This window comes from Gekko japonicus, unplaced genomic scaffold (assembly GCF_001447785.1).
Source record: "Gekko japonicus isolate JY-2015 unplaced genomic scaffold, Gekko_japonicus_V1.1 scaffold78, whole genome shotgun sequence".
Classification (NCBI taxonomy): Eukaryota; Metazoa; Chordata; class Lepidosauria; order Squamata; family Gekkonidae; genus Gekko; species Gekko japonicus.
Genome location: NW_015165236.1, coordinates 1,133,880 through 1,155,192, shown reverse-complemented (window position 1 = coordinate 1,155,192; position 21,313 = coordinate 1,133,880). Strand labels below are relative to the sequence as shown.

The window sequence follows — 21,313 nt, the reverse complement described above, 5'->3', positions numbered from 1 at the left end:
GGGGGGGGGGCTCCGCAGCTTACCTGGCTGCTTCTTGCTCTGACTGAGGGCTTCTGGGAGCAGGGGGTGGGGCTTGTTGCATGTGCCTGCTCCCTGGGCTCTTTACTGCCGGAGCTCCGCTCCTGTGCGCTCCCGCAGAAAATGACCCCTGCCCTTCATTAAGGCAATTAATGGCAGCCCCACCAGAAAAATATTTGCCCCACCAGCCACAGAATCCTGTCTACGGGCCTGCCAGCCAGGGGGTCTTGCATCTGTGACCCCCTCTGCCTGGGCCCTCCGAGACAACAAGGCAGGAGACGTTGGCCTGTCCCACATTTGAACGCATGACAGAGCGCCAACACGTCCCTGCACAATTGGAAAACTATTAGAAAAGAGCCAGAGTCCAGTAGCGCTTTAAAGACTAACAAAATGTGTGTGTGACTCACAGAAGCTCCTCCCCCTGCCACCCATTTTGTTAGTCTTTAAGGTGCTCCTGGACTCTGGCTCTTTTCTACTGGAAAACTATCGTTCCTCACGTGTTGCTGCAAATGCACAAGTTCAGAACAAAGGACCGAAAAGGGACACAGGATTGTTATTTCACTACTGATGCAAAGTTTCCACCCCCCCCCCCCCCGGGGGTTTCCCCCCCCCTAGGAAGTTGATTACATTTTAAATTCAGGTGGGCAGCAGTGTTCCCTCTAAGCTGGGTTAGTGTGAGCTAGCTCACAGGTTTTTTAGCCTCTGGCTCACACATTTTTGCCTTCACTCAGGAAGGAGGGCTCCAGGGCTCCAGAGCTCCATTGCTCGCTCACAACTTTAATGCCAGTGGCTCACAAAGTAGAATTTCTGCTCACAGGACTTCACAGCTTAGAGGGAGCATTGGTGGGCAGCAGAAAAAAGTTGGGAGTCCAGTGGCACCTTTAAGACCCACAACGTTTTATTCAAAGTGCAATACACTTCTTCAGACAAAGCTTACACCCAGAATAAAACTTTGTTGGTCTTAAAGGTGCCCAACTGGACTCCAACTTTGTTTTATGTTTTGCATTGTACCTCTGCATTCTTTATACACACCTTCTGACTGGGAGAAAAGGACTCGCATCTCCATTTCTACTCCACTAATGTCTGACGAAGGGAGCTCTGAGTCCTGAAAATTCATAGGTTGGTCTCTAAAGTGCTCCTGGACTCTAACTGCACGTGCATCCGGCGTGAATGTCAGGGTTCGATGTCAGGGTGAACGTGCCCACATCTGTTTGCAAGAAAGTGCCGACACCCGTTCCACCTTGCAACGAAAACCAGCAATCGGGACTTGGGGCTGGCGTCCCCTGTTCTGCCCCAACATGCATTGAATGCAACGTGAGGAGTATCCAAAGCACATTTTAAAAGGAACCATGTGCACATGGATTGCACGTGCGTCGGCTGTAACTTGCAAACTGGGTTTCCGATGCAGTGCAAAGCAAGCAGTGTTGAGCCATCCACTTGGGGACGCCCCTCTGCGCATCCCCAGGAAGTGTGACTCCAACGGGACAAGGAACTAATTTAGAGTCCAGTCAGGCACCTTTAAGACCAACAAAGGTTTATTCAAGGTGTGAGCTTCTTCAGATGCACTGGAATGGAAGGTAACAGTTCAAACTTATAGCCGGCGAACGAATAGCAAATTAACACGTAACTGATGAAGATGTTTTAAGACAGGGGTGTCGAACTCATTTGTTATGAGGGCCAGATCTGACATAAATGAGACCTTGCCGGGCCGGGCCACGTATGTCATAAACAATACTTCCTCTAAGCTGTGGATTTTTGTGAGCAAAGATTCTACCTTGTGAGGGTTTGGCTGCTGCACGAATTAGTTTGCTCTGGAGCCCTCCTTCCTGAGCGAAGACAAATAGGTGTGAGCCGGCGGCTAAAAAACTGTGAGCTAGCTCACACTAACTCAGCTTAGAGGGAACACTGGTCATAAAACGTAATGCCAGGTAGCGGAGATACCAACTTTATAAAGGACACAAAAACAAAGGTGTGTTTTTTTAAAACTTAAAATAAAAACATGCTTTTAAACTTAAAATAAAAACATGCACTGGTATTTCTGGCCACTGTGTGATACAGAGTGTTGGACTGGATGGGCCTTTGGCCTGATCCAACATTGGCATCTCTTATGTTCTTATGTTAAAACATTAGCACTGTCTGCAATATTTTGTTTATTTAACAGTGTCCGATAACTGACACCTCTGGCTCTGAATCATCACATCAAAATGTCTGTGCTCCTGCAGTCTTGAGTCTGCTGTTCAGCTGTGTAGCTGTAAGCTGCAGACCTACGATGACGCAGCAGCAGCAGAACTGGAAGAAGAAGCAGCAGAAGGCAGCCAGTTCCACTGCGGGCCTGGATAGGAGCCCTCCGGGGGCCTGATCTGGCCCCCGGGCCACATGTTTGACACCCCTGTTTTAAGACACGCCCAGTAAAATGTAAAATGTTAATTTGCTGTTAATTCCCTGTCTGTAAGTTCGGACCTTACCTGCCATTCCAGTGTATTTGAGAAAGTGTGCCTCGTGCACACAACAGCTCACACCTTGAATAAACCCTGCGGCTTCACCCACACGGCTGCCCCACCTGGGACTAGGAACTGGCAGCCGGCACAGGGCCCCCCTTCTTTGCCTCCGCGGATGAAATCTGGGAAGGAGATTCGGTGGTCTTCTGCCGCCCTCCTCTGTGTTCAGAGCTGACCTTGCTGTGGCCACGTAAGCCAACTTCCTGGGGTGTGATGATGCTGTCCAGTCCAATGTTCCCTCTAAGCTGTGGAGTCTCGTGAGCAGAAATTCTACTTTGTGAGCTACCGGCATTAAAGTTGTGAGCGAGCCATTTGGCTGCTGCATAAATTAGTTTGCTTTGGAGCCCCATCCTTCCTGAGCGAAGAAAACAATGTGTGAGCTGGAGGCTAAAAAACTGTGAGCTAGCTCACACTAACTCAGCTTAGAGGGAACACTCCCCCCCCCCGGCTGCATGGCCCCTTGTGCCCGCCTAAGGCTCACCGGCCCCGGGGCACCAATTAACTCTTGCCTCCGCGGCCCAGAACAAAACAGAAAACCCAAAGTCCAACCGCTGAGGTTGAAAGCCACAGAAACTGATGCAAGTATCGGCATACCGCTGAGTCCAGATGAGGACACGGGGCGGGTCCGTTCCCCGGGGCTTTGGCATCTGATGGATGAAATTGGCAGACCTGGGGGAGGAGGGTGGGGCAGGGACCGCGTTAATGATGGGGCAGGGGGCGGGTGGAGGTTCCTGGCCTCTCTTCCGGGGCCCAGCGGCGGCCTTGGGCAACTGCAGCGGCCAGGAATGCGAGAGGTGCTGCGCTGGCACCGGAACAGCCGATAGGGGAGGCCGGGGCACCAATTAATCACCAAATCCTCCGGAAATTGGCCTTCATTCACCACCCACACGGAGTCCCTAGTCAGGCACCGAGGCCTTCCCGCATGAGCTGGACTGCTGCTGCCCTCGAAGGGTTTTGGTGTGCGCAAAATATGTCCGGTCAGCTAAACATTAAGAAGAACTTCCTGATAGTCATAGCGGTTCCTCAGTGGAACAGGCTTCCTCGGGAGGTAGTGGTGGGCTCTCCTTTGGAGGTTTTCAAACAGAGGCTCGATGGCCCCATCTGACAGCCATGCTGATCCTGTGAACTCGGACAGATCATGCGAAGGGAGGGCAGGAAGGGCTGCTTCGGTGCTGAGTTCTCGTGGCCCTTCCTGACACGGCCCGGGGAAATGCTGATCGCCACGTTGGGGTCCGGAAGCAATTTCCCTCCAGGCCAGTTTGGCCAGGGACCCTGGAGGTTTTCTTTTGCCATCTTCTGGGCATGGAGCAGGGGTCACTGGGGGTGTGGAGGGAGGAGTTATTCGTGAATTTCCTGCCTTGTGCAGGGGGTTGGACTAGATGACCTCGGAGGTCCTTTCCATGGTTCTATCATTCTAGCATCCCCTTACTGATTGCTTGGAGAATCCACACCGCTTGCAGCTGCCGGGGGCCCAGGATTGCCGGTGGGGCCCACTGCGGCTGACCCAGGCCCCTCCCCTGTGTGCACCCACGCTCCCAACTGCCCGGAGTCACTGAGAGAGTGCATGTGGGTGGTGCCGAAGGGGTGTGTGTGTTAACGGCAGTGGAACTTCCAGCTGTATCCACCGGCCAAGGCTGCTGGGGAGAGGGGGGGGGGAAGAGGAGACACAGGCAGGGAGGGGCACGCAGGTGTGGGGCGGGAAGGACGGCAGGAGGAGGGGGCTGGTGGTGGGCGGGTGGGGGCCTCAGCTACTGTGTACTTGGAGAACTGGAACAGGCCCTGACTTCCCTGCTCCCACCTGCCAGGTAGCCCTGTCATAAGATCTGGAATGTGGAGGGGGCCCCTCCTTCTCATTCTCGGCTCTTTCCTGCCCAGCTACTGTGTGCTATCTTACGCTTGGCCTTGCAGATGTTCCAGCTGCAGCTTCCATGGCTGGGAAAGTAAACGGCTTTTCTGCTATGCCCGCTTGCTTTGCCAAGTGCGTGAACTATATCCATTGGCTTGTGCTTATGGGGGGGGGGGATGTTTAGTTTCACTATAAGTCAGAGGCCCCTCTATTGAAGGCTGTTTCCGACACAAGCTGTACACGTGTTCTTTAGTACTGGAACCACTAATAAACAGTTATCTTCTTATGAAGCCCTGTGTGGTGTGACCTGACTAAGGAGCCTGACAAAGTGCCCTCTCTCTCGGCAGAAGGGCCTCCCCCCCTACGCATGTCACGCCAAAAGGGCAGACGGCGCCTTGAAGGGCTGTCCCGCTGAATGGCAAGAGCTGAGCATATGGGGGGGGGAAGCAAATGGAGGCTCTCCTGCTGGACCAGAGGCAGGCCCGTATCCTGGATTATTTTGTTTGGGACATTTAGATATTTCAGGGGGGCAGTTACATTACAGTTAATTAAAATTAATCGGAATGCCTGTCTTTAAAGGGGGAGGCTCCGAGCCTGTTTCTAGACCTTCCTTTCAAGAAGAAGAAGAAGAAGAGGAGGAGGAGGAGATTGGATTTATACCCCATGGCCCTTCACTACCCAAGGGAGTCTCAGAGCAGCTTACAAACTCCTTTCCCTTCCCCTCCCCACAACAGACACCTCCTGTGAGGTTGGTGGGGCTGAGAGAACTCTGACAGAAATGGCTCTTTTTTTCAAGGACAGCTCTTGTCAGAACTATGGCTTGCCCGAGGTCATCCAGCAGGTGCAAGTGGAGGAGTGGGGAATCAGACCCGGTTCTCCCAGATTGAGAGCTCTGACAGAAACTGCCCGCACATTTAACCACTACACCAAACTAGCTCCATAGTGTACAAAGAAGAAGAAAGAGACTGGATTTATGCCCCATGGCCCTTCACTACCCAAGGGAGTCTCAGAGCAGCTTACAAACTCCTTTCCCTTCCCCTCCCCACAACAGGCACCCTGTGAGGTAGGTGGGGCTGAGAGAGCTCTGACAGAAACCGTTCTTTTTCAAGGATAGCTGTTATCAGAACTACGGCTTGCCCAAGGTCATCCAGCCAGGTGCAAGTGGAGGAGGAGTGGGGAATCAAACCCAGTTCTCCCAGATTAGAGTCCACGCGACACCAAACTGGCTCAAGGGACAGGGCTGCAAGTGCATCAACATTTAATCGCCTTCAGAAGACATCTCAACGCCTTTTGGGTTCCCTTCCACAGTGCAAGGAAACTTAGCAGGGCACCTTCAATACATCTCCAACAAACCCCCTTTTCTGCCAGCCCAGTCCTGCTGTAGACCGCCTGGGTTATGGTGAGTCTTCCCAAAGCATTTCCATGAGCCTGTGGGAAACATGCAAATTAATTCATCAATACCACCATGGCCCAGGCGGTCTACAGCAGGAACGGGCTGGCAGAAAAGGGGGATTGCCTTCGGAGCAATCTCCGCCCAGGTCCCATGCAATGCTCCCTCTAAGCTGAGTTAGTGTGAGCCGGCTCACTGTTTTTTTAGCCTCCGGCTCACACATTTTTGTCTCAGCTCTGGAAGGATGTGGCTCCGGAGCAGACTAATGCATGCAGCATAGCCAAATCGCTCGCTCACTTCCATGCCAGCAGCTCACAGAGTAGTACTTTTGCTCACAAGACTCCACGGCTTAGCGGGAGCAATGCCCTCCCCCCAAATTCCACAGTGGGAGAGAGAGAGGGAAGCCCCCTGCTCTGCCTGAGGAGACCCAAGGAGCGCCCGCCAGGCAGCAGAGGCAGGGCTCTCGGAGATAGCCTCCTGCAAAGCCATGCCGTTCCCACGCAGCTTCCTTGCACGGCCACCCCCCCCCCCCCCCCCGGTCAGGCTCCTCACAGCCACCCCCACCGGTGCCGCCTGGGACCCCGTTCCACCGCTCCTTCCGCCCACCTTCGCAATCCGCCTGCCCGGAATTCCCAGCGGGTCCTGGTCGATGTAGATCAGCAGCGGGTTGCGCAGGAGGTCCCTGGCCTCGGCCGAGATGGTCCCCAGGTTGCAGGACATGAAGAGCGGGGCCGCCAGGATCGCCCACAGCGCCAGCTGCGCTTTCGCCTGCTCGAAGCTCAGACCGGAGTTGCCCGCCAGCAGCTGAAAAAGAGACGGGGTGTGCGGCTCAGCGTGGCGTTCAGGGCGGGAAGTGTTCCCATGCCGCTCCTTAAGAGTAACGCTAAAGTACAGCTTCGACGACGGAAGCAAGGGGATGGACCTAAAGTGAAGAGGAACCCCAGGCCCGTTCGCTTGGCTTGCCAAAACCGTCAGCTCATTTCTAGGGTTTCACAGACACATGTGCTCTCTCTCTCCCTCTCTCTATGTCACCCGGAGGACCAATTTTTTTTGTGCATTTTTAAAAACCTATTTATTTTTTTGCCTGGGGGGAGAAAAACAAGATTGAAGCTTCCCTGACTGTACCTGGGGTCGTTTTGGAACACCCACATGCATCTTACATTTATTATTTTTTCTATTTTAATCCCCCCCAGAATTTTTTGATTGAGGGGGCAGCACTCATCTGTCGGGGGCATTGCCCCCAAATGCCCCCAATGGCTACAGGCCTGCAAGGACAGCCTTTGAAGGTTTCCAGAGGCCTTCCAGGGTTGCTAAGTTAGAGCCCCATCCGGGGTGGAGGACAAACCCGTCCACAGGAGTCACAGTCCACCAGGAAGTGTTCCGCCCCCGACTGAAACTCTTGGGAGCCACTCACCTGCATGACTGTGTCCCCCCCCCGCGAGAGGGCTGGCTTCTGCCTCCTGTCAACAGGGGTGACCTCATAGGCCTGGTTCAAGGGACAAGAACGGCAATTATCCCTTGACAGCCCTGAATGCAGAAACCTCTGCCCACAGATCTCCACAGGCTGGATAACAAAGCGATTGTCTTGCTTCGTATTAGGAAACTCCCTGACGACGAGAGCGGCCTAGGGCGGAGGAGCTAGCCGTTGCTCCCGAGATCGCAGCCGACACCGCGGCACGGACACTCATCCTGAAACTGCCGAGGGAAGGGAAGGGGGACCATGCTAGATTTCACCTGGGGGCAGGGAGGGGAGGCAGGTGGGTGAGCCGACCTGGCAGGGGAGGGTGAGGCTGGGAGACGAGGGCCTTGCGAGAAATGGAGGATTCGGGGCAGAGTCACTAACGGGAGATCAACCCGGGGGGCGGCGGATGTCCACTGCCTCAACCAAAAGACCGGTGGAAGAGCTCCGTCTTACAGGCCCAGCAGAATGGTCATAAATCCCACAGGGCCCTGGTCTCATATAGGAGCTCATTCCACCGGCCCCAGCCCTGGTCAAGGCAAGTCAGACGTCCCTGGCGCCGGGGACTACCAAGAGGTGTTCATTTGTAGACCTCCGTACCAGTGCTCCCTCTAAGCCACGGAGTCTTGTGAGCCAAAAATTCTGCTTTGTGAGCTACAGGCATTAAAGTGGTGAGCGAGCGACTTGGCTACTGCATGAATTAGTTTGCTCTGGAGCCCCATCCTTCCTGAGCCGAGACAAAAATGTGTGAGCCAGAGGCTAAAAAACTGTGAGCTGGCTCACACCAACTCGGCTTAGAGGGAACACTGGACCCAGGCCAACACTTTACCGGCTCCAAGGTACTTTGCCACACGCCCGATGGGGGGAAAAAATATTTTTTTAACAGATAATTTTTATTCTTTTTCACAAACAGCAAAGCTTTACAAGGTAAGCATGAGCACAGTCAGCTCTCAATGGCTTCATACATTTCGTAGAGGCGGCCACAATGGCATTGTATGTATATGGTACCCCACACTAGTACATCCATCTACCAAAGAAACAGTACCTGATGTAATAAATACTCTGCATCAGTGTTCCCTCTAAGCCGAGTCAGTGTGAACTAGCTCACAGTTTTTTAGCCTCCAGCTCACGCATTTGTGTCTCCGCTCAGGAAGGGACGGCTCCAGAGTAAACTAATGTATGCAGCCGCCAAATCGCTCGCTCACAACTTTAATGCCAGTGGCTCACAAAGTAGAATTTTTGCTCACCAGACTCCACCGCTTAGAGGGAGCATTGCTCTGCATCTATGGTCGTTTTCAAACTGTGTAATACTGACAAAAAATTTTTTTTTTGTGGGGAAAGGAAACGTTTGCCTTTCGTATCTGGTCAAAGTGTCTGTTTGTACATGCCCGTTAGCCAGCCTCCGATGGAGACCTGAATGGTTGAATGAACCATCGCTTGCGGAATCACCAAGCACAGAGAGCTTTCTTTGCACTGAGCCTCAGCTCAAGCACGGCGTTTTCCCACAGCAGGGATTGGTCGTCCGTTGATACCGATCTCTGTGCAATAACCTATACCTTTCCCGCGCAAAGAAAATCCCAACTTCAACCAGGGGTCATTTCCTGCAGGAGCGCACAGGAGCAGAGCTCCGGCAGTAAAGAGCCCAGGGGGCGGGCACATGCAACAAGCCCCACTCCCTGCTCCCAGCAGCCTCAGGCCATGAGGAGCAAGAAGCAGCCAGGTAAGTTGCAGTGGATGTTGCCTTCTGACACACTTCCGGTGATGTCAGGGGATGTGGCATACGCAAATAAGTTATCCTAATGAGTTATGCTAATGAGCTCCTGCACCTCTTTTTCTACGAAATGACCCCTGACTTCAACCAATGCTCCCTCTCAGCTGTAGAGTCCTGTGAGCAAAAATTCTGCTTTGTGTAAGGTAAAGGTAAAGGTTCCCTTGCTCGAAAGCCAGTCGAGTCCGACTCTAGGGTTGCGGTGCTCATCTCCGTTTCAAAGCCGAAGAGCCAGCGCTGTTTGAAGACATTTCCGTGGTCATGTGGCTGGCATGACTAAACACCAAGGCGCACGGAAAGCTGCTTTGTGAGCTACTAGCATTAAAGTTGTGAGTGAGCGATTGGGCTGCTGCGTAAATTCGTTTGCTCTGGAGCCATCCTTCCCGAGCTGAGACAAAAAGGTGTGAGCCGGAGGCTAAGAAACTGTGAGCTAGCTCATGCTAATTCAGTTTAGAGGGAGCAATGTGTACTATATGGGGCTCATATGGGGAGAGGCAGTCCTGAAGGCATGCTGGCCCCTGGCCATATGAGGCTTTGAAGGTAAGCACCAGCACCTTGAAATGTATCCGGTATTCCATAGGCAGCCGGTGCAGTTCACGCAGCCCTGGGTGGATACGAGCCTACACAGGCGTCGCTGTCAGCACCTGCACAGCCACATTCTGCGCTAGCTGCAACTTCCAGAGCTGAGTCAAGGGCTGCCCCATGTAGAGAGAGTCACAATAATCCAGTCTTGAAGTGACCGTTGCATGAGTCACTGTAGCTGGGCCCCCGGGGTGGAGATATGGGGCCAACTGCCTGGTCGGCCTCAGGCGGAAAAAGGCAGACCTGGCGGGGGCGGTGACCTGGGCCTACACAGAAAGGGTTGAGGCATCAAGGAACCAGGGGTCATTCCGTAGAAAAAGAGGTATAGGAGCTCATTAGCATAACTCATTAGCATAACTCATTTGCATGTGCCACACCCCCTGACATCACCGGAAGTGTGTCAGAAGGCAACACCCACCGCTCAGGCTCCACTGGACTCTTTTGGATTGCTTAGCTATTGAGGGGGGGGGACACACGACGTGCAGATCTGCCCTCGCAGAGGAGGGAGAGCTTGTACCTGAATAAAACTAGGTCTTAATGGTGCCACTGGACTGGGCTCTGCAACTTACCTGGCTGCTTCTTGCTCTGACTGAGGGCTGCTGGGAGCAGGGGGTGGGGCTTGTTGCACGTGGCCACCCCCTGGGCTCTTTACTGCCGGAGCTCCGCTCCTGTGCGCTCCTGCAGGAAATGACCCCTGCCAGGAACACACCCAAATTCTTCACCCTTGACGTTGGCACCAGTGGAGCCCCATTGAAGGCTGGGAGACCTCCGTCTTGGATGGATGTGACTTCCGTCGGCTCTGGCACAGCCATCCAGCCACAGCTTGTAATACCCGGTCCAGATCTGCTGGGGCCGCGTCCGGGCAGCCGTCCATCAGTAGACAGAGCTGGGTGTCATCCGCATACTGGTGACATCCCAGCCCACATACTGGTGACATCCTAGCCAGTTTGGTGCAGTGGTTAAGTGCGTGGACTCTAATCTGGGAGAACCGGGTTTGATTCCCCACTCCCCCACTTGCACCTGGCCGGATGATCTTGGGTAAGCCGTAGTTCTGATAAGAGCTGTTCTTGAAAGGGCAGTCCTGGAAAGAGCTCTCTAAGCCCCGCCTACCTCACAGGGTGTCTGTTGTGGGGAGGAGAAGGGAAAGGAGTTCGTAAGCCCCTCTGAGACTCCCAGTGAAGGGTGGGGTATAAATCCAATCTCCTCCTCCTCCCCTACACATACGTCCAGATAATCTGGGTAAGGGGGCGCATATAGATATTAAACAGCATAGGGGACAGAATTGCTCCCTGTGACACACCACATTCCAGTGGGGGCTGCTGGGATAATTCCCCCCCCCATGCACCACCCTCTGTCCCTGACCCTGGAGGAAGGAGTTCAGCCCCTGCAAGGCAAGCTCCCGTATCCCCCGCATCAGCGAAGCGGTGGGTTAACAGATCATGGTCAACCATACCGAACGCTGCTGACAGATCGAGACGTATCAGCAGCGCCGATCCGCCTCGGTCCGAATGTCTCCGAAGATCATCTACCAGAGTGACCGACACCATCTCCGTCCCGTGGGCAGGGCGGAAACCGGACTGGAAGGGGTCCAGGACTTTAGCCTCATCCAAGAAACAAACTTCCAAAGGAAGTTTAGAAAACTTATCGAGGGCCAAAAGTGAAAAACATAAGTAAGAGTGTTCATTACAAAGACATATAAAAACCTAGCAGGGGCCCAAATAAAGCCTCATGAAACGTTCCAAGTTACAAATACACACACACAAAAAGGACAGAATATGACCTGACGGGTTTCGGATCACAAGAGCCTTCTTCAGAGGTCAAATAGTGCAAAATACCCCAAGCTACAGTGTCCCTGTAACACATGTCAGGCAATTAACGATAAATAAAATAGGACCAAAACCGGAATGTTCCAATACGGGATTGGATGACACACCAAAAAGTTTCTATTTGGGGCCACAAATATATCTGGCTTTGTGTCAGAAGTAGTTTTATATACTGGAACTAATATGTACCTTCCCAGTTTAGGTCCTAAGAGTGCAAGTAAAATTGCATTGTCAGGGACGATGTGCCATCGATATGTAGCCTCCAAGAAATCATCCAAGAAAACCTGAAGCTACTACCTTATCCAGGAACAGTAAGTTAGACACTGGGCGGTAGTTATTAAGGGCTGCGGGGGTCCAAAGAAGATCTTTTAAGGAGAGGGTGGACCACCAAGGTAGCTTTGGGGCGCAATGTTCCCTCTAAGCCGTGGAATCTTGTGAGCAAAAATCCTACTTTGTGAGCTACCTTGGGAGGAAAGCGATGGCGAACCTAAACAGCATGATAAAAAGTAGAGACATCACCCTGCCAACAAAAGTCCGCATGGTCAAAGCAATGGTATTCCCAGTAGTCATGTATGGCTGCGAGAGGTGGACTATAAGGAAGGCCGAGCGCCGAAGAATAGATTCTTTTGCACTATGGTGCTGGAGAAGACTCTTGAGAGTCCCTTGGACTGCAAGAAGAGCAAATCAGTCACCCCTAAAGGAAATCAACCCTGACTGTTCCCTGGAAGGACAGATAATGAAACTGAAGCGCAAATACTTTGGCCACCAAATGAGAAGGGAGCACTCCCTGGAGAAGACCCTAATGCTGGGAAAGATTGAAGGTCAAAGAAGATGGGGACGGCAAAGGATGAGATGGTTAGAGAGTGTCAGAGATGCAACGAACATGAAATTGAGCCAACTTCAGAGGACGGCGGAAGACAGGAAGGCCTGGTGGGATCTGGTCCATGGGGTCGCGAAGAGTCGGACTCGACTGTGCGACTGAACAACAAAAGAGCCATCCTTCCCGAGCTGAGACAAAAATGTGTGAGCTGGAGGCTAAAAAATGGTGAGCTAGCTCACACTCACTCAGCTTAGAGGGAACACTGTTTGGGGGTTGCCTTCGATATCCACTTCTTAGGACCTGCGGTTAAGCAGGTGGATTTCTCCCAGGTCCACCCTAATTCTTCTCCGGGATGAAGTGGAGCCGTGGTAAGGGTGAGCTCTCCCAAGGGGCGAAAATGAGTCAGCTGAGGAGCCGATGGTACTTTGGTCACACTCTGAGAAGACAACAGCCCCTGGGAAAGACAGCCACGCTGGGAAAGGCTGAAGGCAGCAGTAAGATGGGATTGAGTCAGTCAGGGAAGCCAGGAGGGCCCTCCGCTTGCAAGACCCGAGCAAAGGCTGTTCAGGAGAGGACATCTGGGAGGTGTTATTGCCTCAGAGGGCTGCCTGAAGGCGGACGTGATTTGACGGCACGGAACAAACACGCACAGGTGGGAGCTTGGAAGGGGAGCGCCCTCTAGTGGCACCCTCGGGCAGGCAGGTGAGCAGGCCGTGGGGAGGGAAGGGGGGGTTCCTGCCTCTCCATCCCTCACTAGGCCAGATCGGCCCCCCAAATCAGACCGACTTTTTCTTTGCTCTGTGCCAACAGGGCCCCCCCCCCAAGTTATCTGAGCGACAATAATCATTGCTCTGCTGCGTCAGTCCGATCTCCAACATCCTGTCAACTTATTTTTATTTATACCTACATTTCTGCCAGCCTCGCAGTTCGAAAGCAAGAAACTGCAAGTAGATAAACAGGTGCCACTTTGGTGGGAAGGTAACAGCGTTCTGCGCGCCTCGGCGTCTAGTCATGCCGGCCACGTGACCACGGAGAGAAGGCTTCAGAAGGCGCTGGCTCTTCGGCTTGGAAACGGAGAGGAACACTGCAACCCTAGAGTCGGATTTGACTAGCTTTCGAGCAAGGGAAACCTTTACCCACCTGGCAGCCATTCCTCCCTTCCACCAGGTTTCTTTTTTTAGAAGAGAAGAGAAGAGATTGGATTTATATCCCGCCCTTCACTTGGAGTCTCAGAGCGGCTTACAAACTCCTTTCCCTTCCCCTCCCCACAACAGACACCCTGTGAGGCAGGTGGGGCTGAGAGAGCTCTGACAGAAACTGCTCTTTTTCAAGGACAGCTGTGCCAGAGCTTGTGACTGACCCAAGGTCACATCAGCAGGTGCAAGTGGAGGAGTGGGGGAATCAAACCCGGTTCTCCCAGATTAGAGTCCGCGCACTTAACCACTACACCAAACTGGCTCTCATAGGCAACTGAATATCCTTGTATCATTAGAGTGCAGCAAATCTGTGCAGCTGGTTCTCCAAATTCCCAGTTTTCATTAAAAAAAAATCCTAGCCCCTTTCATTGTGGAGTTATAAGGGAAAAGGCATATCTCTGCACCTAACTGGGACTTGCTTTTTTTTTTTTAAATTAAAAGCTGGGGATTCAGAAAACATGCTGCAGAAATTGTTATAATGATATTCAATGGCCAATTTTTAATTGCTTTTAAAAAAAAAGCCACAGTGGTGCGTGTGTGTGATGGGGGGAAAGAATAGTGGGGAAACCGGCCATGTGGACACTGCCTCATTGACGCTGTGCCGTACTGCCAGCTGCAGTAGCAATGGGGAAACCACGCAGGTCTGTCCCCACTTGGAAAAGACCTCTGGGGGGAAAGGCATTACGGGAGGAGACGGCGTTACCATGTCGGGATCATTCCACCTTCCTGGGCCGGCAGCAGGCTGCAGCGTGTCTTGATGGTCCCCGTACCACTCAATGACGCGAGAAAGACTTTCCCAGGAGTCTTCGATGTCAGCAAAATTCCTCCACAGGTTGCAGATCTGGCCGAGTAAAGTATAATTCACCTGGATCAAAATAACAGGGACAGATTCTGCTTTTACCACCAAGGTCACCAGCTAGCCATCGCCGTGCCCCATCTGGGCTGCCCCCCCCCCCCATGAGCAGAGCGGGAGCAAGTGGGGGGTTTGACAGAGATGGCCTCCGCATCCCCCCCCCACTGACAGGCTGTTTACCCCCAAACACTTGCAGAGGGGCTGTCTAGGCACAGAGTCAAACGCCTCTTTTTTCCGAGGCTTCCTTGAACTAATTGAGGTCTGTGATGTTTTAATGAAGTTGAACAGATTTCTGCATTTTGAACAAATTTCTTTCTTTATTCGATCTATTGCTTTTTCCAGTTTTTAGCCAGTTTTTATGATGGCTTCATTACACACAGCATTGTGGGTTTCTAATGGGGAACTCTGAAAGCTTAGGCATTTTCTAAAGACGTAAATGTCTCACTGCCCCTTCTGCAGACTGCCCTCCCACCAAACGCATTGCTGGACAGAGTTTCTCCCCACAGGATGCAAATCCCAGTCAGGAAACAAACAAACAAACAAACAAACAAAAAGCCACGGTGCAAACTCTGCCTCATAAAACAAGTTTGAGTCCAGAGGCACCTTTAAGACCAATGAAGTTTAATTCTGAGTATAAGCTTTTGTGTGCATGCACACTTCATCAGATAACATACATGTATCCAAAGAAGTGTGCCTGCACACGAAAGCTTCTACCCAGACTTAAACTTTGCTGGTCTTAAAGGTGCCACTGGACTCACACTTTGCTCTACTGCTTCAGACCAGCATAGTGACCCACCTGGATCTAGACAAGCAATGTATAGATTAAAAAAAATAAATATTGAGCTGCGGTGGCTCAAGTGGTTAAGACGCTGAACTGCAGGCTGTGGAAGGTCGGCAGTTCAGCAGTTCGAGACCCGGGTGTGCCACGTGATGGAGTGAGCTCCCGTCTCTAGTTCCAGCTCCTGCCAACCTAGCAGTTCGAATGCAAGACATTGCAAGGAGATAAATAGGTACCACTTTGGTGGGAAGGTAACAGCGTTCCGTGCGCCTTGGTGTCCAGTCATGCCGGTGGCCACATGACCACGGAAACGTCTTTGGACAGCGCTGGCTCTTCGGCTTGGAAACGGAGATGAGCACCGCAACCCTAGAGTCTGGCTTTCGAGCAAGGGAACCTTTACCTTTACCTTTAATGTATAGATTTTTCGTACACAATACAAGCAATGTTATTACCCCATAAGAGAATCACTATATAATACTCATATCACATCAAAGAATCTATTTAAACATGTAACAGAGAACTATGTACAAATCAAGGTATCACAACTCAATTGTGTAGCAACCAAGATCCAAAAACCAGTCCAAGAGATCACGGTCTTTAATATTGATGTACGCAGACCAATGAAGATGAAACGAAGACTCTGGATTATTCTAGACATTGTTTCGTGTAAACTTCTTCAAATCATGGGCTAACATATAATAATACTAATAATATTCTTACTTTCAAGAGTAAGACAAAAATGATCATATTATTTTTCGAAGAAGAGGAGGAGGAGGAGGAGGAGGAGGAGGAGGAAGAGATTGGATTTCTACCCCGCCCTTCACTACCCAAAGGAGTCTCAGAGCAGCTGACAAACTCCTTTCCCTTCCCCTCCCCACAACAAACACCTTGTGAGGCACGTGGGGCCGAGAGAGCTCTTGACAGGAACTGTTCCTTTTCAAGAACAGCTCTTATCAGAGCTAGGCTTGCCCAAGGTCATCCAGCCAGGTGCAAGTGGAGGAGTTGGGAATCAAACCCGGTTCTCCCAGATTAGAGTCCACGCACTTAACCACGACACCAAACTGGCTCTAATTATTGTCTTCGTCTTGAGTTGTGATACCTTGATTTGTACATAGTTCTCCATTACGTGTTTAAATAGATTCTTTCTTACTGGATGATAGCATTGCTCGTACGGTTTATTGAAAATAAGCATTGTGTGTTGCGATTACCTTAAAGAAAGGCAATGCATTCTTCATTAGTTAGTGTCTTTTTGGCACAATATTACAATTCTTGTGGTTACCCGATTATATCATGACACGCCCGCTGGTTGTCCACCTGAATCGACACCTGATAAAAAAGGGTGTCAGAAGCAATGCAGACGACAAACGCCGCCCCCCTCCCAGTGTTATCGGTTCCGGGGTCAGGGCAGTTTTCTTTACCTCACTTATACCCTGCCTTTCTCCAATGCTCCCTCTAAGCTGTGGAGTCTTGTGAGCAAAAATTATCCTTAGTGAGCTCCTGGCCTTAAAGTTGTGAGCGAGTGATTTGGCTATACTGCATAAATCAGTTTGCTCTGGAGCCCTCCTTCCTGAGCGAAGACAAAAATGCGTGAGCCGGAGGCTAAAAAACTGTGAGCTGGCCCACACTAACTGAGCTAAGAGGGAACACTGGTGGGGACTCGAACCTGATTCTCACACTGACTCAGCTTAGAGGGAACATTGGTGGGGACCCAACGCGCCGTACCCCCTTCCCGTCCCTTCCATTTCATCCTTACAACCACCCTGTGAGGTAGGTTCAGCCGAGAGTATGTCAGCAGACACCTTCCCATGGATCAACACTATCTTCATTGCTGTAGGAAGGAGCCTCGCTGTGGAGAGCCAGTTTGGTGTCGTGGTTAGGAGCGCAGACTCTAACCTGGGAGAACCACGTTTGATTCCCCACTTCTCCGCATGCACCTGCTGGTGTGACCTTGGGTCAGTCACAAGTTCTCTTGGAGCTGTTTTCTCAAGGACAGTTCTCAAGAGAGCTCTCCCAGCCCCACCTACCTCACAGGGTATCTGTTGTGGGGAGGGGAGGGGAAGGGAAAGGAGATGGTAAGCTGCTCTGAGGCGCCGTCGGGTAGTGAAGGGCGGGATGCAAATCCACCCTCCTCCCTCCTCCTCCTTCCAAACCACACAGCTTGGTTTTACAGATGCTCCAGTAACACTTTAGTAGGCTAGAAGTTCCAGGTAACCACGTTGATCCAAAGAAAAGTCCAAAAACGAACCCCACGTTATACCCTTTTTACGAAGACCAACCACAGGGTGTGGCAAGCCCAAGGTCACCCAGCGAGCTACCGTGGCCGAGGGGGGGGGATTCGAACCCGGGTCTCCCAGATCATAGCTTGACCCTCGAACCACCAACACCCCACTGGCCCCTCGTTACCTCTGGGGGCAGGCCTCCTTCGTAGGCAGGCCAGCTGCAGGAGTAGACAATCGGCCGTCCTGTTTTGTTCAAGGCCGCGCTCATCTTTGGGTAGCCTAAGGAAGGAGAAAGAGGCAGGGCTCACCGCTCGCGCTTTTACTCATTTACAGTCTCCTCCCCAGTCCTCCCCCAGTGGGGGGGGGGACACCCAAAGCAGCATACAGCTTCGTTCTTCTCCTCTCTTCCGTTTTATCCTCACAACAGCCCTGTGAGGTGGGCGAGGCGGAGCGCATGTGGCAGAGTGGGCACCCTGGGCACCCAAGTGAGCTTCCGTGGCAGAGTGGGGGGACCGATGCTCCCTCTAAGCTGTGGAGAGTCCTGTGAGCAAAGATTCTACTTTGCGAGCTGCCGGCATTAAAGTGGCGAGCGAGCGGTTTGGCTCCTGCATCCATTAGTTTGCCTCTGGAGCCCCATCCTTCCCTGAGCCGAGACAAACGTGCATGAGCCGGAGGTTAAAAAACTGTGAGCCGGCTCACACGAACTCAACTTAGAGGGAACGCTGCTGCCGGGGACTGGACCCGGCACTGTAGCTGCGGGGCTGCCACCCCGCCCCGGACACCAACCGGCGGCCTTGGCCGAGGAGTTGGAGAAGCAGCCGTCCAGCTTCAGCATGTCCACGCCCCACTCCGCAAAGGTCCTGGCGTCCGTCTCGATGTCGTCCAGCGTGGTCCCCGGGTAGCCCTCGCAGGTGAGGTTGCCCAGGTCACTGTAGATGCCGAACTTCAGGCCTTTGGAATGGACCTGCGGCAGGAAGGGGGCAGCTTAGCAGGCGGAGGGAACCGCGTTCGATCCATCCCCACCTCCAGGGAAAAGGATCTTGGATGAGCTGGGCTGGGAGCCGAACGTGTTTTTCCCTTTTCCTTACTCTCTTTCTGGTTTCCTGTGGGAACGTCTCTCTCTATAGCAAGATTTATTGCAGCATTAAGTGTGTTCCGTGTAGTTTCTACGCCCATTTAACTGTCACCCAGCCATTCTTCAGGCTTGGTTGCCATGGGAAAGGGCCAGAAGAAGAATGTAAACTTCCGTTTCTAGTAACTGTGCTGTTCACTTGCTGTTATCTCTCCCAGACACTCAGGTGTGTAACCCTGAGATCTTCCCTGGTATCCCCTTTCCCCTGTGAATTAGATGCCCTTAGTTAGGCGGGCTTTTGCTTTAATATGATTGGTCCCGGGCCATCAGAGTCTTATTTGATTTAGGTATAATTACTGGCTTCGCACGCTTGCTCCCCAGTTCTAACACGGACTCCGTCCAGGGTCCAGATCCTATTACTGCCTCAATAAACGTTTATTCTTCTGAATGAGTGTTGTTGGGAACTGATTTCTCCAGGGACTCTGACACATTAAGTGTGTTCCCTGTAGTTTCTACGCCCATTTAATGTGCCACGTTCAAATGCTAATGCTTTGTGTCAGGTTTGTTTCGGCTCGGTTTGGGAGTTTTGCTGTTTCCAAGATTTTCTGCAGTCCGAACCCTACTGCATGCTTATTACAGAATCATAGAATGTTAGAGCTGGAAGGGACCTTCCAGGTCATCTAGTCCAACCCCCTGCACTCTGCAGGAGCAGAGCCGAAAGACAGCCCTACATACCTACAACATACCCGAAAGATGGTCCGCTTGGAAACGTCCAGCAAAGGAGCATCCACCACCTCCCGACACAGACTGTTCCACTGCTCAACCACTCTTACAGTCAGGAAGTTTCTCCTGATATTTAGCCGGTAATGACTCCCTTGTAATTCCCACCCGTTAGAACTAGTCTTGCAATCCGTAGCAAGAGAGAATAGATCTGCTCCATCTCCTACATGACAGCCCTTCAGATATTGGAAGACTGCAATCATGTCCCCTCTAAGCCTTCTCTTTCCCAGGCTAAACATACCCAGCTCTTTCAGCCTTTCCTCCTAAGACTTGGACTCCAGCCCTCTCACCATCCTGGTTGCCCTCTTCTGGACACGCTCGAGCTTGTCAACATCCTTCCTAAAATGTGGTGCCCAAAACTGGACACAGGACTCCAGGTGAGGCCTGACCATAGCAGAATAGAGCGGACCCACCACCTCCCGTGATCTGGACACAATGCTTCTGTTAATGCATCCTAAGACTGCATTAGCTTTCTTCACAGCCACATCGCACTGCAGGCTCATGTTTAGACTTCATTGGATGTCCCATCCAGTTCTGAGGCTACGTACTTCACCTTGAGTCTCAGTTAGGAAGGCGGACTACAAATATTGTGAATTAAACCAATACAATCCACAGCTCAGAAGTTAATAAAGTGGGGCCCTGGCACGAATGAACACAAAAACTGCACTGGGACCTTCATTTCGGACGACCACATTGATGGCCAGTACTCTGGGAAGTGTGGAGAGAAGGGCAGCTGTAATCAAGACACGCAGGAAGGTTTCTTCCGCGACATTTGGACGTCACAGATGCTGGCCTGCAGAACCACAGGAGCTGTGCTAGCAAGCCTTCTGTGAACAGACCTCGCACCCTGCACCCACCTGCAGAAGAGATGCACATTTTGTCTCCTGCGTGAGAGGGACCAGGGGACCAGCTGTCTCTTCCCATTTTAAACTGTTATTTCAAGGTTTTTTGCTTACCAATGACCCAAATCAAACAGGGGGGGGGGAATTACTTTCCAACAGTTAATACGTGTCCCCTTGTTCGGCAGTTATTTCCGGATCTAGCCCTGTCATTCCGCTGCAGCATAAAAACCATCCGGCTGGCTAACGTCACAGTAGCCTTTCCTTTCCGCTTCTAAATCCAAACATTTCCAGAGAGAACCAAAGTCTTTGGAGCGAGGCACTGGATCAAACTTACGTAATCCGCCAGCGCTTTAATGCCGCTGGGAAACCTCGACGCATTGGCCTGGAGCCTGCCCAGAGAGTCCCTTTCTTTGGCCGCCCAGCAGTCGTCCAGGTTCACGTAGTTGTACCCGAGCTCTTTCCAGCCATCTTCGGCCAACCGGTCTGCCATCGCCTTGATCAAGCGTTCGCTGTTAAAAACAATATATTAACTAGGTGAACAAAGTGTGAGTCCAGTTGGGCACCTTGAAGACCAACAAAGTTTTATTATAATAATAATAATATTTATTTCGGCTTGCATGACCAAAAGTCTTAAGCACACTTATGCACACTTACACACACTTATAAAGGTACCATCCATTTAAAAAATAAAAATAAAAATCAGGACTTATTTAAAACATCTCAATCACAAACAGTAAAGTGCATTGTCCAAATATGAGTGTATTGTCCAAATATGAGTTTGGTGTAGTGATAAATCCTCCAGCAGATAAACACAGTATAAAATCAGAAAGGTTTAAACTTTCCCCTCCTTTTCCCTTTTTCTGTTTGCCACCAGGGCCAGAAACATGGCTACTGCTTTAGTAACTGAATTATCAACTTTATCAGATAAGTGGACAGAAATTGACCAGGGAAGGGAGGGAAGCTTTTCTTTTATCAGTATAGGTATAATATACTTCTGCCTCTCCATATTCCAGTTGGGACAAGCTAGCAATATATGGTCCATCGTCTCCACCCTACCTTGATTACAATCGCATGTCCGTTCGGAGAACGGGATGCCATGAAAGCGGCCAGAAACTATGTTCGACGGGAACGTATTCAGCCTAGCCAATGTGAAGGCTCTCCGGAGTGCTGGGCTTTTGAGAGAGTAACAGTAAGTAGGGATCACAGCCGGCGGTGGAAGGCCGAGGGATAGGCCCGAGCAGGTTCGCCGAGCTCTGCAGAGTGTACTGCCAAAGTCCAGTTCCCTTAATTTTGTTTTTATGAGTTTAAAGACCTCGTTTTGCTGTAAGGAGGTAATACCAATGTTCAAGGATTCTAATTTGGATTCAAT

The 21,313-nt window shown here is 51.6% G+C and overlaps 1 protein-coding gene across 1 annotated transcript in view; it reads right to left on the bottom strand.

Annotated features, from left to right (window-relative positions):
* The window catches only part of LOC107109285 (alpha-N-acetylgalactosaminidase-like), a 33,887-nt gene that overhangs the window by 4,913 nt on the left and 7,661 nt on the right, over positions 1-21,313 (bottom strand). The window contains exons 2-6 of the mRNA XM_015409882.1: positions 20,279-20,453; positions 18,037-18,214; positions 17,435-17,529; positions 14,104-14,265; positions 6,359-6,556 (exon numbers count right to left, since the gene is read on the bottom strand). Coding sequence (XP_015265368.1) covers positions 6,359-6,556; positions 14,104-14,265; positions 17,435-17,529; positions 18,037-18,214; positions 20,279-20,453 — 808 coding nt within the window. The remainder of the gene's footprint in view (positions 1-6,358; positions 6,557-14,103; positions 14,266-17,434; positions 17,530-18,036; positions 18,215-20,278; positions 20,454-21,313) is intronic.